Source organism: Pteronotus mesoamericanus, unplaced genomic scaffold, assembly GCF_021234165.1.
Source record: "Pteronotus mesoamericanus isolate MK-2021 breed Mesoamerican mustached bat unplaced genomic scaffold, CSHL_Meso_final contig_2, whole genome shotgun sequence".
Classification (NCBI taxonomy): domain Eukaryota; kingdom Metazoa; phylum Chordata; class Mammalia; order Chiroptera; family Mormoopidae; genus Pteronotus; species Pteronotus mesoamericanus.
This window is the reverse complement of record NW_026555084.1, coordinates 29,656,417-29,674,735: the sequence shown is the minus strand read 5'-3', so window position 1 is coordinate 29,674,735 and position 18,319 is coordinate 29,656,417. Positions and strand designations below refer to the sequence as shown.

Below are 18,319 nucleotides of genomic sequence, written 5' to 3'. Positions count from 1 at the left end.
GGATAACTCACTGTGGTTTTTGATTTGCATCTCCCTCACGCTTACTGATGGGGAGCATCTTTTTATGTGCTTGCTAGCCATCTCTGTCTTGTTTGAGGAAATGTCTATTCATGTTTTTGGCCACTTTTTTAAGTTGTGGATTTTTGTTACTCTATAACTTAAAAAAATGTTTTTGAAATATATTTCTAATATTCTATAATACATATTTAAAGTATGAAAATATAAACTACACACTCCGTTCTCCCAATTAGAGAATGGGCTTTCTCAGAGGCCCTCTTGAGGACAATATTGCCATTATAAGCAAATCTGGAAACTGAAACTGTAGAGGATGTGCCTAGGTCCCCCGACACAGCCTTTGTTCAGCCACACCTCCAGAGACGTCTGCAGCACAGCCTGGCGCTGCCCTGTGCTGCTCTGTGAGCTGCTCTTGCCTTTCAGTCTTCAGTTCCTTCTGTCTCAGGCTGTCTTCGTCACACTGTTACTTTGAATATGCTTCCCTCTAGTTGTCCGCTCAACCGTTTTAAATTTTGACTTCTGGTGCGCTTTAACGTGGACAACAAGGAAGCTCTGAGTCTCATCAACAAGCCAAGAATGTAACTTCAGTGCATTGTCTATACGGAATCAGTTTTAGATTTTGGAACATCTTGATTGTATTTCAAAAAGATGAGGTCGTCAGGTTAATGACCAGTAGATAAAGGAGGTTTGGCCAGCCAAGAATAAACAGGGCAAAGAAAAATTCTAGAAAAGGAGAGGATATGGAAGACTTGAGGAAGGAAACTACAGAGGTGTGAAGAGGGAGCGAGAGAAAGGAGCAGCAGCATGTAGCCCCTAAGGCAGAGACAACAGAGCTCCCGGCGAGCGAGCGCCACCTGGGCTGCTGGGTGATTGCCCAAGGACTCCACACGAATGAACTGGCTTCACCCTCCCAGCAACAGCAAAGGCAAGACAGGTTCCTGTGGTGAAGATGGGGGATGAAGGCGCAGGGAATAGACACAGCTGCTCCCAGGTCATGCTGTTAACCAATGACCTTAGTTATCTGTCGCTGCAGTGACACCGCAGCTTCAGTGGCTCAGGGGTCTGGCCCTCACAAGGCTGTAGTCAAGGAGTCGCCTGGGTTCCCGTCTTCTCCGGAGGCTCAGCAACGGAAGCAGCTCGCTCAGGTTGGGGGCAAAAGTCAGTTCCTCGCAAAACTGAGGCTGAGGAGGTACAACTGAGGGTTCCAGCTTCTTGCTGATTGTTGGCTGAAAAAACACCTGCATCTACATGTTCACTCAGCATTATTCACAGTCGCCAAGATTTGGCAACAGCCTAAGTGTCTGTTAGTAGGTGAATGGATAAAGAAAATGTGGTGCACACATGGAGGAATAGGATTCAACCTCGAAAAAGAAGGCAGTTCTGTCACTTGAAACAGCATGGAGGAACCTGGAGGACATCATGCTGCATGAAATAAGCCAGGCACAACAGGACACACTGCATGTCGTCACTATATGGGGGATCTGCTGGCTGCCAGGGGTGGAGGGTGGGGGAAATGGGACATGTTGGTTGAAAGGTACATTCAGTTATATGGGATGAGTAAGTTCTAGAGTGACTATGCCATGGTGACTCTAGTTAATACCATATTGTTTACTTTAAATTTGCTAAGAGAGTTGATACTAAGTGTTCTCACCAGACAAAGATTGTAACTGTAAGGTATTGGCTATGTTAATTACCTTAACTGTGGTCCTCATTTGACAGTTGCACCGTGCCACACAGTGAGTGTTTTGTTCTCTCCACCCCAATTTCCTGTGTTCAAGTCCTAATCCCGAGGGTGATGGTATGAGGCGGCAGGACCTCTGGAGGTTACAGGTCATGAGGGTGGCGCCCCCAGCGACAGCATTAGTGCCCTAATGAAAGGGATCAGAGTGCGTGAGAAGGCACCGCTATGAACCAGGAACACAGGCCCTCACCAGACTGACCAAATCTGCTGACATCATGATCTTGGACTTTCCCAGCCTTCAGAACTGTGACAAGTAAATTTCTGTTGCTTATAAAACACTCAGTCTATGCTATTTTGTTAAAGTGGTCCAAACGGACTAAGATATACACCTTAAAAATACAATTTTATTTGTCAGCTCTACCTCAATAAAGCAGGAAAAAACAAAAACACCAAACACTTACAAAAAAATCTTATGTGAAAAATATAAAAGCCCTTAAATCAAAACAATAAAACAGTGAGAGCAATAGAAAATCTAAGTAAGCTGAAAAATACATTGGGTTCACAAATCAGAAAAACTCACTTTATGAAGACTTAATTTCCTTCAAACTGTTACATAATTTCAAGAGAATCCCATTCAAAACTGTAATTGTGTGTGTGTGTGTGTGTGTGTGTGTGAGTTGATAAGCTGGTTGTAAAATTGATTTGGAAATGCAATGAGACAAGAATAGTTAACCTATTCTTGAAAAAGAACAAGGTTAAGAGGACTTTCTCTAGTAGACATCAGTATGTGTTCTAATACTGGAGTAATGATGACAATGCAGTACACTGAGGAATGGAAGAAGGGGCCGATATGCAGACCCCAGAATAAACACAAACATACAAGGGCAGCTAATTTCCTGGAGAGATGGCACTGAGGTGCAGAAAAACAAAAGACTTAGCTTTTCAGTAAATGGTGCAGGGACAATCTGCAGGTAGCAGAATGAAACTCAACCTCTGCCTCACACTACACACAAAAATCGTAACTATTACAGAGACATTTTAAAGCTAAACTTAAAAGGTAAGACAGTTAAGTATTTAAAAGATAGCACAAATATATTAATGAACTTGGAGTAAGAAAAGACTCCTTCAAGAGATCACACAGAAGCACTAACCACAAAGGAAAAGTGGTGCATTTGCCTAATTAACAACTGAGAAGTCTCTTCAGTAGGCGACACCTTGGGGCATGAGAGAGGGTCTGCCCTGATGTCTCGGACTAAGGAATCATATCCAGGATATAAAAAGAATGCCTACAAATCGGTAAGAAAAAAAGTAGATTCAAAAGAGTATTTTGTAAAAGAAATCAGATGGACCATATGAATATGAAAAGGAGCTCAACACCACTCATAATCAGAGAGTGAAAATGAAAACCACAATAAAAAAACAACATACCCACGAAAACGGCAAAGTTAAAAAGACCAAAAATACCAGTGGTCCGAGCAGATAAGCCAGGAGTCTGATTGGTTCTTACATATGTTACCTGCTTTTCACTGCCGTCCAGCTGGGCCATTTGTATTTTCCAGAACACATCCCTTAGCAGCCCTGGAAAAAACCAACCCTCATTAAGTATCCCAGATTCTATGTCCAAAGGTACAAACACTATTAGGAAATAGCTTCATTCATACTGGCCATTCATAAATGTCCAAAGGTTATCCGAATAGAATCTGTTCAAAATTCTGTATTTTCTGGTTGGAAATGCTTTGGTTTTGTTACCTCTGTGAAGGAGTCTCCTGAAAAATTTCACTACCTGCTCAGACTGTCTGGAAAAATGGCTAAGAAATTACCTTGCTCTCACTTTTTTAAGGCAGTTACACTGTAGCACAGCGCCACCTGGCGGCTCCAGTGTAATTCTACCACCCTTTTAGCCCCAGTTGTTTCTTCAGAGAAGTTCTGCTCAGAGCATCTGCCACCACTCCCAGTGGAGGGCAGCATGCGAACACTTCCCAGTCATCAGTTCCAAGCCCATGCAGTTAGTTGTTCATAGCGAGATGACGCACCTTTTCATGTTTACTGAACAGTTTCCTCCCTCCCATGATTGTTTACATCTTTTGCACACTTTTTCTAACGGGCGCTTTTTGGGGCATATACAAGTATTTCATATTTTCTGGCTGTCTTTCGGAGGGAATACAAATTTCATATATGGACTTCTGCTTTGGGTCAAGATGGAGAAACTTTATGCTCCTGCCTGAACTAAAGCCCTAGACAAAATATATAAAACAATGCCACTGAAGACACTGCACATCAGGCGCTGAAGGGCAGTAATCCGTGAGAGCACAAGAAACAGAGGTGAGACCTCCTGCTGCTTCTGCTTATGGCCTGGAGAAAACGTCCTGGCCATGTGCTGGGGTGGCACAGTGAGGAGGAGGCTGAGGCGGACTCCAGGGAGGCGGAAGTGACCAGAGTGCAATCCTCCATACACTTCCCGAGAACAGAGGTAACAATTTCCAGCTCTTCCTATGAGTTCCGTGTTACACTAATACAAAACCTAACAAGGGTATTACAAAAAGGGGAATCTATAGACCATCTCTCTTGAACATGATGTAGAAATCCTAAACAAAACATAAAATGAATCCAGAGATATATAAAAAATGACATGTTACCAAGTGGGGTCTATTCCAGCAGAGTGGACAGCGAAGTGGGGGACAGCAGTGGATCGGGGAGTGCGAGTTTAGAAAGATACCAATTCATTTACCACAGTAGCAGACCAAAAAAAACAAAAAACAAAACAAAAACAAACAAAAAAAAAACCACCACCCCAGAAAAAGAAAGAAAAACAGTATCATCTCAGTAGATTCAAGAAAAGCATCTGACAAAAATCAACACCATAAATTCACTTAGTAAACATTAGTAAAAAAGATTACCTACAAAACCTACAAAAATCCTGTAACACTCATCACACTCCATGGTGAAATCTGAGAGCTTTCCCTGAGACCAGGAACAAGGACAGGAATGCCACCCTGACCGTGCAGGTCAGCACCGTACTGGCCTGCTGATCTGTGCAGTAACGCAAGAAACAAAGTGCAAACTGACTAGAAATAAATGATAAATTATCATCATGAGCAGGTAATATATAGAAAAATCCAACAAAAATCTACAAACTGCTAGAATACATGAATTGAGCAAGATTGTCAAATGCAGGTCATTATAAAACAATCATATTTCAATATCCTAGTGACAGATGAAGATCTAAAAAAAGCCACTTCGCAAGAGGGTATCCAAATGGCCAATATTTGAAAAGATGCTTAGTAGCATCATTAGTCATCATGGAAATTAAAATTAAAGTCACAGTAAGACATCAGTGCATACTCACCAGAAGTCTGAAATCAGAAAAATGAAAAGCAAGTTTGGCAAAGACGACAGGGTGCCCCTTCTGTGCACATTTGGAGGAACAACAGGCTGGCCTCTGGGATGACCAGTCCCTCTCCCATTTTTGTTTACTCAAACGCTTCCTGCGAGTAGTCCGAGGGGGCTTCCCGAGGTGTACTTGAGGACCACCGCATCCTTCCACATTAAATACAGTGATGTGTATTAGTTTCCCAGTGATGCTGTAACAAATTACCCAAAACTGCGTGGCTTAACAGAACAAGCTGGAAATCCACAGTCCCAGTGTCAGCGGGGACTTAGCTTCCCTGGAGGCTCTGAGGCGGGCTCTCCTCTCACCTCTCCCAGTCCCCAGTGGCGGTGGCGCTCCCTCGGCTGTGGCGGCAGCTTGTGGGCTGCACGTCTTCTCGCGATCTCCTCCTCCGTGTCAGTCCCCTGTGAGAACACTTGTGCTGGGTGAGGGCCCACGCACGTAACCCAAAGGCATCGCATCTCAGGATGCTCAACTACACCAGAAAGACCCTTTTTTCCAAATAGAGTAACACTTCCAAGTTCCAGGGAAGAGGCCCTGGTGGTGAGATGTAAGGAGAAATATTCAAGTGCAGTTCTGGAAAAACCTGTTTTGCTAATAGACATTTGCGCCTCTTCCCCTTCTCCCTTCCTTCCTGGAACACTGGGGATGCCCCAGCTGTGAATGACAGACCCCTGAGAGGGACCCTGACAGCATGTGGTGTCACAGTGGCAGTCGCTGGACGGCTTGCCCGAGACAGTTCTGAGAGAAAAACACACCCAGCAGGGTTTAAGCCAGTGTTACTGCATTTGTAATCAAAAGCAGTTTAAGAACTAAACAGTATCTTGGTATTTTACAGAGACAATAGTCAACTATAACTGGACCATTCAAATTTCTCTGAAGACTTAAAAATAGGGCCTTCTCTAGTGACTGGGTGTAATTAGTTTATCTGCTGCCATAACATTTTCAATAAAATGCAGAGAAGGTTAACATAGATTCTTTATTGATTTCACCAAGTATTAGTAGGTAGGGTGATAATAAATGGCATTTTTACATTCTCTTAACCAAAAATATAACAAATATTTACACTCAGTGAAAATACAAAAAGCATACAGAGGCACCGTCTTTCTAAAAGACATAAGTTTAAGAGGTATCAAAAAATAGGAGACAACATTGCTTGTTACAGGATACTTAACAATCACTGAATTGTGCATGATCATTGCGACCAGATCATTAGGACTGTGCAGTTTTGTTTTTCTCTTGTTGAAATTCACGTTTCATTTTAAAAGAGCAAATACAACTGCACTGTATCAAAAATTAAAAAAAAGCCTTAAAAAAGAAAAATGGAAGCTGCAGGTGGACTGGGGCTCAAGTTTAAATTTGGAAATGTCCTGTGACACTTTTCTGAAGATTTCTCTCTCCCTTTGCTCTGGCCTTAAGGTAATTCTAAAGGGATACATCTACTTTAGTATCACATGTTTTAGAAGTTTAGGATGTATGAGAATAACAATCATTGTTCTAAATATACAAGGCAGCTTCCTCCCCTTCTAGGGGAGAATGCACTTCATAAAATCAGGCTTGTTTTTGGAGACCCCATGATTGTTCCCACAGTCCGGCCTGGGGAGACCGTGAACGTTGGGCAGATGATGACTCTGTGACTTGTCACCCTCATGAAGAACCATTTAAGGCCTTTTCTCCCCAAAGATCATATTGAAAGTAATCATTTGGAGAAGAATCTGTTCATTACAACAAATTTTATGGAAGCAGGCACTGAGCTCACAGATTCTGCAAACCTTTCATCAGAAAGAGACGCGCACCCAGGACGCGCTGCTGCGACAGTCCTGGCAGGTGCAGAGCTGTGGGGGACTGAGAGCACGAGTCTCTTTATTAAAGTAATAAATTTATAAAATAAAAACAAAAACAAGTGATTTAGAATTGGATTAAAAAAAAAAAAGTTAAGGCTTCTCTTTTTCTTGCCATGTGACAGAGAAGGCAGGCACGTGCCCTAACATATAACAATCAAAACTCCATGATTTTTAAGGGATACATATGTAACACACGAAAAGCATCTGGCTTTATTTCCTGATCAATGTGATCGGCTGATGCAAGTACTCACAGTCCGAGCTAGATGAGCCAGGGGCAGCTCCGAGGCGCGCGTCCACACCCACGGGCCTCCGACTCCGCAGGAAGTTCCTGACTCGAGGGAGCACCCGGGTAAACCTCCCGGTTGGTTTGAAAGACCTGCTAAATAAACAGACACTGGGCAAAGAGCACTGTTGCTGGGGTAATGCGTATAAAAATGGGTAGAATAAATACCCAAACTTGATGAAAAGATAGTTATAGCAAAAGTATCTTTCACTTTAGACATGAAAACAATATTGTGTAAATCAGTGAAGGAAAAATCTGTAGCCAGACGATGGCTGTTTACAGGCCAAATCACTATGGTGTGACTTTCAAACCAGGATTTTTGGTCTGGGCGACTTTCCATTTCAATGGACCCAGAAATGGAAGTCAACTGGCCTCATTCTAGCGCACTGGGGGTTCATTTCTAAGGCTTAAGCTTCAGATTAAGATTACTGTGCCCAGGGCAATTTTCCAGACATGCTACTTTTCCTAAAGTAAAGAGACAACCACTTCGGTGGAAACGATGGTACTGCCACTTACCACTTGGAACTTTTGATTTTAGAAGGAAGAGAAGAGGCAGGACAAGGGTCAGGGACGAGGCCACCAGGAAAGGAAGTCAAGGCCTACTAAATCCTACACACTCACACGTGGACAGCCACTCAGAAGCAAACCCATTTTGGCTCCGAGTTGATCTGGGCAGTGCACAGTAACTGCTTTGGTTTGGTTTTTTTTTGTTTTGTTTTGTTTTTTGTGTTTTTTTTTTTTTTTTTTTTGGTAGTCAGACAAGTTTATTAGGCTCTCACTTGCCTTTACACTAAAAAACAAATTAAAAAAAATTTAAACTTAAGATACAGAATACATTATATTTCATTTGTAAAAATGTGGAAAGTCTAGCTTGTCCACTAAACAATGGAATTTAAAATAAATACCTAAGAGTGCCATGCCCAACAGGCTGTTAAAAAATATACTTCCTCTCAGGGGTGAGATTGGAACCAAGAGAGAACCATTTCCATGATCCTCGCTCCTCCTCTCCCACACAATTTGAACTGACTTTTGACCCTGATGAGCAATGAGCTTTTCCGCAGCAGCCTGGTGGGCAGGGACTGGACGGCAGGACACCGCCCAAAGCTAAAATCACCTTCATGATAACACCAGAGATGACCACACTTCCTTTAAAAAAAGAACTCCATATCTGAGTTGAGAACATTTTAGTTCTGGGTTTCTACAGAGTAGAATGCTCTAGAACCCATTCTCTATTGACTGGGTTTATACTTGTAGCTAGTTAGATGCAGTGTGACTTTCAGTTCAAAAGAATTGGGATACATGTTATTTAACATGAAAATTTCATTTTTTGGAACTCATAATTGCCACCTCCCTGCCCCAAAGGCTGACAAGAAACCCTGTGGCAGCTTCACCTGGCCTTCCAAATAGGGCCCAGCAGGTGGGAATCTTTTCCTTCCCAACACCTCAGCCGCGAAGGGCCTCCTCTCCCCCTCACACTGAGGCACAGCCCTACTGGTGCAGCGGGTCGCTCACGGTCTGCGGGGACCAAGCATATCGTTCTGTAAAGCTGACTTCTGTTTGGCCTCAAGCATAAACACCAGCTAATGAGAGCTCCTAAATACAAACAAAACCTCCAAATTTCAAATAATAAGTTACTTTTCAAATACATACAAACATCCCCGGTATTGGCAGACAATTTTGAATTTGTCCGTTAGCCCAAGCTATGGCTTGGAAATACTACTACTATCTTAAAAATAACATGTTAAAGAAAAAATCTATAGCGGCATATTACACATGTAGAGGACTCTGTGTTTGGATTTGTTCTAGTAACTATGGTCCCAAGGCAGGTCTGGTGTGCACAGTGAAGACATGTCCAGGCACAGCATCCATAGCGGAGGCGGCTGCGTGGCAGGATCAATGCGCAGAGGCATGACCCAAAGCTCAGCGTTGCTCAGGGCACAGGGCGTGAAACCTGTGGGTGCGCAGAGCAGCCAGCTGTTTGCTGAACGGCCTGGGGAGCGTGGGTGGCTCTGCCAGCTCCTTCCTCCATGACTTCCAGCTAGACTGCTGAAACCTGTTCATTTTCTGAAAATAGGAAAAACACACTTAAGTAGCAGGTAAGCATATTCATGGAGATCAACAATCTAGTTATCTGTTACAAAATTAGTTCCTACAAAGAAATCCTCTCAAAGATCTGGCCAAGGTCCAGGTTTTCTTGTAATGACATTTATGGGTTTTGATCGCATTGATAGCTGACAACGAAGTGGAATTTCATAACATCTTTTTACCTTATTATTCTATTGTTTAAAAGAATAAAAATTTCACTTATTTTTTAACAAAGCAAACCACAGCTGCAAAGTCAATGAAGGGTTTTGTTAGTAAGAGGAAATACATCAACAGCATGATTTCAGGTAATTTTGCACTCGACACTCCCCATCCGTCTCAAGTTCTCACGCATTAGTGGGAAACACGACTCCATCAATGTCACGCATTAGTGGGAAACACGACTCCATCAATGTCCTTTCACAGTTGCCCCATTACGCTGACTGCTGTCCATCACAGACAGGTCACACAATTGAGGAGGTTACCCTCTTCCATTAAAAAAAAACAAAACAAAACCCAAACCACCATATTTAGAGTTTTGTTTTTAACATTTTTTAAACAAATTTCTGAGGCATTTGAGAAAACATTACCAATATACCAGAGTAAAGACCATTACAGGCCTTCAGTAATCCATTTAAGAGCCATTAGGGTAGTTTGTCAACATACCATCTGCTTCACTATCTGCGTCAGCCACGTCTGCTAGTGTCGGACGGGACGGCTGCAAGTCATGCTTCTGAGGCTGTGCTACAATCCTTGACGGAACACAGGCCGTGGGCCTGCTGCTGAGGGAAGCTGGTGGCAGTCTAGACAGGCTGTTGTGCATCATCCTTGACCTCTGCACTGCCACACTGTAATCGGGAGGTTTGAGGTGTAGGTGGGGTCCTTCCTTTAGGTCCGCTAAAGAAATCCCCATGTATCCCGGAGGAGTGGGAGGTGGCTCCCTAAACCTATCCTCCTTCTTGGGGGAGGTGACACAGTACACTGGCGTGAAAAATAAGCAATGGACATGTTAATGAGAAGTAGAAGAAATTAAAAAAACATACTGGAACTTATTACAACAACAAAATAGAACTTAAACACAGACAAATGAATATGCATTATTTCAATACAATGACATTACAAGTATTTTTTAAAAGATTAATAAACTTAATATTTGAACCTGTTTTTAAAATATATAAATTACAGTAGTTTTTATAAACATTAAATAGAATAGAAAGAGCTGAAGGAGATGACAGATGACAAGATTCCTTCCACAGGTCAGCCCTCACATCACAGACTGTGACAAACTCCTCAAGGACTACCGGCCCCAAAGATACTGAGTCAGAAACGTTTTAAGAGTCCACCCTAAATATCTATTGTCTTTTGATTGGATTTTTTCCTTTTTAAAAGCTTTCTTTTTTATTTAATCCTCACCCGAAAACATGTTTTTATTCATTTTAGAGAGAGAGAAACGGAGGAAGGGAAACAGAGAGACAAACACACACAAAAACATCGAATGCGAGAAAGAAACATCTAACAGTGGCCTCCTTTAGGTACCCCAACCAGGGACTGAACCTACAACCTAGGTATGTGCTCTGACTGAACCCGCAACCTTCTCTGGCGCACAGGACAACACTCCAATCAACTGAGCCCCCGTCCAGGGCTGTTGTCTGAATTTTCACAGGAGCAACTGCGGGGCCCTGCGACAGGCACCGCTAGTTTTACACCCACTCTGGGTAGACTAAGTTGTCTGTTCTGGCACGTGAACGACTGTAACTTTCCTGGTATAGAGGAGCTGATTCGAGCCGATTCCTTTAGGGGTCTTACTTCTAACTTTTGCTCTGTGATTAAATGAAGAATAAATCCCCCCCTAATTTTAGGAAATCCATCTTAAATTTCTCTGATTTTCAGTGGATATTAAAAACAATGGTGACTTAAAAATCATTTCTCTAAGTTTATAAACACTGGGACAAAGGCAAAGCTCCAGAACATAAGAAAGAGGCTGAAGTGGAAGTTCCATGAATTTAAGACCAGTCTACAAAACCCACAGAACAAACAGCTTTGAATTTCTGGATCACAGAAGTGACTTTCAGAACACAAACAATACTGATGCCTGTATATGGGTAGAATAAATTAAAAAGGATCATTAAAAATTCTATTAGTTCTCCCTTTAGAGGATCAAATTTGTCCATAATGAAATTCCTAGAACTCTTATCAGTAAAATTAGCATGTATATTAAGGTCCCAAAGAAGTTCGACCCCCGCCTGCGGGGGACGGAACGGGGCGGGGGACGGAACGGGGCGGGGATGCAGAGGATGCCAAGAGAAGGAAGACGAGAATGAAGAGCCTAAGTGATGTGCCCAGCCATCGGAAATGAAAGAAACGGAAGATTTTTAGGAATCTGTTATCCCAAATGGACGAGAGGAGGATTTTACATCCGTGAACACTCCTGCTCATCTATCCACATCGTGGCTCTCTACAAGGCTTTAATAAAAAAAAAAAAAAATTCCTTGAGAAATAATGAACGAGCTAAAAACTCACTCTAAAATGCAATTTATAAGTGTGCTATAGATGTTCTATAAAAGTCAGCATCTCTGCCTTTCCCATTTTTAGTATTTCAATTGATATGAATATACTATAGAATAAAGAATTGATTATGACATTAGTGATTCAAAGTAGAGTCACTCCACAAATAGAAAAACAGGGGCAATTCTATTAGAATATTTACATAATTCAAGGAAGAAATGAAAAATGGTATTCAATGGCTTAAACACCAAAAGGACACAGCCCGAGAGCTGGGGGAGGGAGTTAAGACGGGACCCACAAACAGGAGCTGGCGCTCCCAGCACGTGCTCCAGGAGGGTGTCCCGAAAGCGCGTTGCGCTTCCTCATCACCTGTCTTCTCACGTGCACTCCCTACGCATAGCAACGGCGGTCCAAATGTTTATGATGTGCCTGAGGATCATCCCTTTATTACATACTCTCATAGTAATGCAGTATTTTCTCAAAGAACAAAAGGATACTCAAATGAAACAAGACAAATAAACCTGTCCCCTTAATTAAATACTTTCAAACCAGCCTTTTTATTTTAACAGGCTTAAATACCTGTCCCAAACCCTTGAGAAATCATGAACATTTAAAAAATAATTTGAAGAGGGAAAAGGAGTTGATGTGAGAGAAGGGATTTTTTTCAATAACATTCTAGACTAAGATGTTCCAATGCCTTTTTTTACCATTTTATCTCTAAATGCCACAGATACAACAAAGAACACAGAACTCACCAATCAAGCCCTTTTCTGTACTGGAAGTAACAGTTTTATATACTGCGTCCGTGCCATCCTTCAGGTCTAAGCCTTCGGATGGCTCAGCGGGGGCATTCTCCAGCGCTCTCCGCTTCACTGTCCCATAGTTTGGTTCGTGCGTGTCAGACAGAGAACTGGAGGAGGCCCAACTCGGTCTCATCTGATTGGTCTCTAGGCTTCCTTTACACTGGCCACAAGTTCTGGGGCAGCCTTTAGGACAGGAATAGGGCTCACAGTCAGTGGTTTCAACTTCAGCAATGGGGCCGTCCAAATGGGTATGTCGATAGGAGTTCAAAAAGTCCCAGCCTTTTGGGTTTGGAAGGCTTTGGAAGTTGTCATGGGAACTGCTTGAACAGGAAGTCCAACTTCCACGACCACTATCTGCTGCTTCTATAATGATGTGCTCATGAGAAATCTCTTCGCTGCTCACAGAAGAAGAGACAGCTAAGCTCTTGATTAGAGATGGCTTTGACAGTGTCCACCTAAATTGAAGATACACCATTAAAAGTAATTTACTGGCTTACTGGAAAAACTTTCGTCCATAGCAAGTACTAAATGCATACAAGAGACTATAGGACATGGGTCACAACAAGTGTTCATGCCAAAGTAACCCTGTGGAGAAAAATGGCCCTATCGTCAGTCATCACTAAACTTCCGTTAGCATTAACGTTAATACTTGGCTAGAAACATACACTGAAGAAATGGAAATACTTAACGCGGTTTCCTCCAGAATTTTTCTTAAATTGACTGCAAATGAGAATGAAAAATGATGTTGGAAATGAATAAAATTAAGTATACATTTTTATGCTGGGTCAACATAGTGCAGATTGTCCCCGTGCATGCAGACTTAAGACTTTCCAACCAAAGGGATGCACCTCTGAGGTTCTCCTGGTACAGCGCCAAGCAGGTAGCAACCTTCCCAACTCCCTATTCCTGAGTGAGTTCTACCGCTGACAGCAGGGGTCCCCACACTGACGCTCCGGGCCAAATCCAGCCAACGGCCTCATTTTGTACGGTCTGGAGCAAAGCATGGCTTTTAGGTTTTAAAAGAAAATAAAATTCTCCAAAGAATTAGAGATCGAGACTTTATACAGCCTGCAAAGCCCAAAATATTTAACATCTAGTCCTTTGCCCTGCCCCCCAAAGTTTGTGAACCCTTGATTTACAATACAAAGCCTTCACCAAAGCCAGCAAATTTAGGCCCATGGCCAAGTCCAGTCCTCTCCCAGTTTTTGTAAATAAAGTTTTATTGGGACACAACATTCTCATTTGTTTACATATTGTCTAAGGCTGTTTTGGTGAAACGGGGTTGAGCAGTTGCAATAGACCTTATGGCCTGTAAAGCCTAAAATATTTACTAAGTTTCACAGAAGGCTGGACCCCTGGTCTAGAAAATCATAGTTTAGAAGCCTTTACAAATATAATACTTGACTATATCTTACATTTTTCATATTAAATATTTCAGCTAATAATATTTATCAGTTTAGAATCAACTTTCTTAATGCTTTCTCAAAGACTTCCATTTTGCTTGACTCTAAATAGAAATTTAGAGTGTAACTCCCGCTAGCTGACAATTCCCTAAACATACTTTCGGAGAATAAGGATCAAGGACACCCTACTCCCCCAACCATCTACAGGGCGTACAGCACTGAGGGCACTTCCCACTACACAATCTTTTTAAACAATTTCTAACTGAATAGCCAGAATGCAAAACCCACCTCCTATATCAATGACTTCACTTTGAGTTCTTACTGGTTGAAAAGGTACCTGTGATAGAAAGTTACTTGAATTCAGTACCACTTAAAAAATGATCACCCATACATCTTTCAAAATAGCCCTTATTTGCCTATTCAGTATAGCAAATGCACGCCTGGCCTTCACATTCTAAGGTCCCCCTTGCCAGCGCCCCACAGGGCAGTGAGGGGGCACTGCGTGCGGCGGCCACTTGGCTCACGCTCCGTGACATGAACACAAGTGAGGGTGTTTACCCGGGGCCAGGGTGGCTGTGGTCTCCTGTCCCTGAGGAGTGCTCTGTCTTGTCCAACACCCCAGTGGACTCAGGAACCGCGACCGCTTGGGAGGGACACCGTTCATCCTGCAGAGCTGCAGACATGGAGTCGACGGAACAATTGCTCACAATACTGGACCGGGAAGAAATCTCACTGTGGCTGGAGTCAGACAGGTTGTCAGATTTAGCTGATGGTACAAGTGTATAACCTGAATGAGAGAAGGCAGAGATCAAACTACGAAACAGGAAACCAGGTGGGGGGATGTGGTCGGGGAGAGGACCCGCCCTTACCTGCCCACACCGTCCCAATTCAACAAGTTCAAAATACAGACGAGTCAATGCCCAGTGTTACTGAGAAAACTAGCCCAAAGGTCTCTCTGCCCCTGGTTCTCACAGTGACGAGCACTTAGTGAAACAAGAAGGCAAAAAGGTACTGAAAAACATTAAAAAGTAGACATCTGGAGTTTCTCAACTTATTTTTAAACTTACGCCCCCAGTTTTAATTAACACAGGCTTTCATGGCCTGACCCGAGCGTCCAAAATACCACATTCAGGGTGGAGTGGGGAGGGAAATCAGGACTCTAGGGAAAGAATATTTTTGCTTTTTCAAACTACATATACTTACCCCAGATATTCTGCTTATGTTATTAAGAAGTCTTGTCCCAAGTTGAAAGCCATTTAATATTTTTAAATAAATGGCTTTAGATTTGGATTTAATCTTACATCTAGTTTTTTCTTCACCAACTTTAGAGAATATTACATTCAACAGCTGAATTATGAGAAAAACAGCATCTACCTGTTTCAAGTTGTCCTATGACTTACTGCACAGCAGCTATAGCTAGGGAGAGTTTCTTTTGCATCCCCTGGAATAAAGGGCCAGAGATGAAGTGAGGCAGAAGGGTCCCAAAACAAATTTGCACCTGACAGTAACATGTACATAGGAGCTGGTTTTGATAAGGGTTAGAAAAGTAACCAAACTTCTTTTGCCTAGAAATAAGAGAAAATGCTGTAGTAATGCCAGCAAGGAGTAGGCTCAAGGAAGTAAACAATTACTTTCTTGTTCACTGAGAGAATGTGGCTCAATAGGTATATAACCTTTGGTTCAATCCCTAAAAATCTCCAGAACAAGAGGCTTTATACTCACATATAACTCAAGTCATTAAAGAAAAAGAATATGTTGAACGATAACCTTATTAAGCAGTTTCAGTAACTATTTCAAAGAAAAATTAAGATCCAGGAAACATGTGATTTATATTTAGCTTATGGGGCTGGACCCAAGGCAAGCCAGTCCTGACCCCTCCCCCAGTTCTCTGACTGGGTCACTACTCCTCCTCAGGGCCCCTCAGGAATTAATTGGTCAGTTTTCAAGAGGACCAAGAAAATGGATGTGATAAATTAAAAATAAATTCTATTTAAACAACATATAATGAGACTCATAGATACAGAAAATAGACTGATGGTAGGCAAATGGCAGGGGGTTTGAGGGACTGGGTGAAAAAGGTGAAGAAATTAAAAACTACCAGCTGGTGGTCCCCGGGGTGTAGAGGGCGGCACAGGGAACACAGTCGCCAATATTGTAACAACTGTGTGTGGCACTAGGTGGGAACAGGTAATACTGGGGGGAGCACTTCGTAAAGTGTGAGGCTGACCGCTGCACTGCACACCTGAAACTAATACAAATAATACTGAACGTAAACTGTAATAAAAAAAAATTTACCAATTCTCAAAAGAAAAAAAATTATTGCTCTTTTATTCTAGGGGATAGCCTTGCTTTATTGTTCAAAAATTTCATCCCTATGTATGTCGGATCAGTATTTCAGAAATATAATCAATTTTAACGACCACCTGGAAAGCTTTTTAAGACAACATCTTGGGCCCACTTCTGGCCATTCAAGTTTACGAGGTCTGTGGTGAAAAGGGTAACTGTAATTTTTAACAAGTTTCCTGGATGATTTTCAACGTGCTGTTAGACCATCTCTTCCTCCTCCTCTGATAAGAGACACATGAAGAATGGGCAATAAAGTACATGTGGAAAGATGTAGTTTGTTGCCTCCCAAACACTTCTTTCTCCATTAGCTTGTTTTAAAGTAGCTGCAGTAGAAAGCAATAAAATTCTCTGAGGCTAAGGTAGATCGTTACTGGGGGGGGGGTCTTAGTGTGAACGTAAATAGTGGTTCTGAAAAAGCCTCCTCTACTTTTTTTCACTCACAGACCTAGCTGCTGCTGATAGGAAATAAAGGCAACTACAGAACACAAGAATATAAAGTTTACTGACATTAATTAAATAACATATATAAAAATAAGGCACTTCAATAGGAGTTTGTTGCTAGAGGACCCTGTAACACTAATAAAATACTTATAAGTAGTATTTTACTAAATTGTTTGCCTAAGCTTTATTTAACAAATGACTAAATTTAAGCTACATTTACATTAATAAATGAAACAAATTTAACACTAAAATGAGTAAGGAACTTCAGAGTGTCTTCCTCCTTTTAGACTTGAAGCGCGTATAGAAGCAGTTTAAAGCGTTACTGTGGCCTCGGCTATTGGAACAGAAGATGCCACTCCCTTTCTCATCTTTGATGTTGCTCCCAACATCCTCCACTGCCTCACAGCTCTCTGTAGCTTCATGGTGATCTGCGTCCTCTTTTGTGCTGTTGGCTAGTCTCTCCCTTGAAAGAGTTCTTTCCCTAAATCTTCTAAACGGGGAGGTCATTCTTTTTCTGGCTGTGTTCTCACAACTTGTCCTGTCTCTATTCTCCTCAGTGGCCTTCTTGGTCCTGTCTGTTCTTTTGGCTGTGCTTCTGGTAATCTGAAGTATTTTCTTTTGCAAGTAAACCCCACCTATGCCGGGGTAGCTGTGGCCACCGATCTCGGTGCTGGACTCCCTGGGAGGGGAGGAGGTAGACCCTGAGGGCTGCGGCAGGCTGCTGGGATCAGATAGGACACTGCCAACTGGAGGGAGAAATGCAAAAACCCTGTCATGGTCAATTAATTCTTTCCAAATAATCACAATTAATCTGGCTTATATAAGATTTCACTGTTAAAAATTCTAACATCTTGATAATATCTGAAAAATTGAAACCTGGCAACATGCATTTTAACACACAGAGAGCTAGTACATAGCATTATACGACAGTCATTGCAAGACGGACCACAGGATAAAGGTTTCCTGGTACAGAACGGGCTAAGCCACGCTGGTAAAATCATAAGCAAAAAAATGACCAAAGTATTTCTCAAAAGAAATTATTTCTAGAATTTTCACGCAGATTCTACTTAAAAAAAGCTTAGCAAAAATCAGATAGGACATCTAAATAGCGTATACGATAAATGTACTCATGAAGCACAATTTCTGATCCTGTTTATCTCCAAGGTGGAAGACTGCCTTCTTTAAGCCCTACGGAAGTGAAAGGTTAAGGCATGTTGACTTCTCATTTTTTACAAGTTCTTGTTTATGGTGAGAGGATGGGCGAGGAAGGTGAAGTCAGGAGGGTGACATGTTTGAATGGCAAGAGACAACTACCAAAATTAGAAGGTTGATCACACTGAAAAGTATGTAAATGTTGCATCACTGTAGTGTACACCTGAAACTAATGTAATTTTTGTATACCTATTATACTTAAATAAAATATAAAAAAAGAAAAAAGTTCTAATTTGTTTCAACACTCCACATGGAAAATACAAAGAATGTCTTATTTTCTTAATCGTTACAAAACAAAGAACTAATTCCAAAGGTC

General features: G+C 41.9%; 1 protein-coding gene across 2 annotated transcripts in view; it reads right to left on the bottom strand.

The window, feature by feature from the left end:
- Positions 1 to 8,144: 8,144 nt before the first annotated feature.
- RAPGEF6 (Rap guanine nucleotide exchange factor 6) overlaps positions 8,145 to 18,319 on the bottom strand; it is a 183,540-nt gene continuing 173,365 nt past the window's right edge. For both annotated transcript variants that reach the window (XM_054568500.1, XM_054568502.1), the window contains 4 exons: positions 14,563 to 14,791; positions 12,554 to 13,056; positions 9,960 to 10,274; positions 8,145 to 9,275 (listed from right to left, as the gene is read on the bottom strand). In XM_054568500.1, the coding sequence (XP_054424475.1) occupies positions 9,250 to 9,275; positions 9,960 to 10,274; positions 12,554 to 13,056; positions 14,563 to 14,791 (1,073 nt within the window). In that variant the 3' untranslated portion in view covers positions 8,145 to 9,249. The remainder of the gene's footprint in view (positions 9,276 to 9,959; positions 10,275 to 12,553; positions 13,057 to 14,562; positions 14,792 to 18,319) is intronic.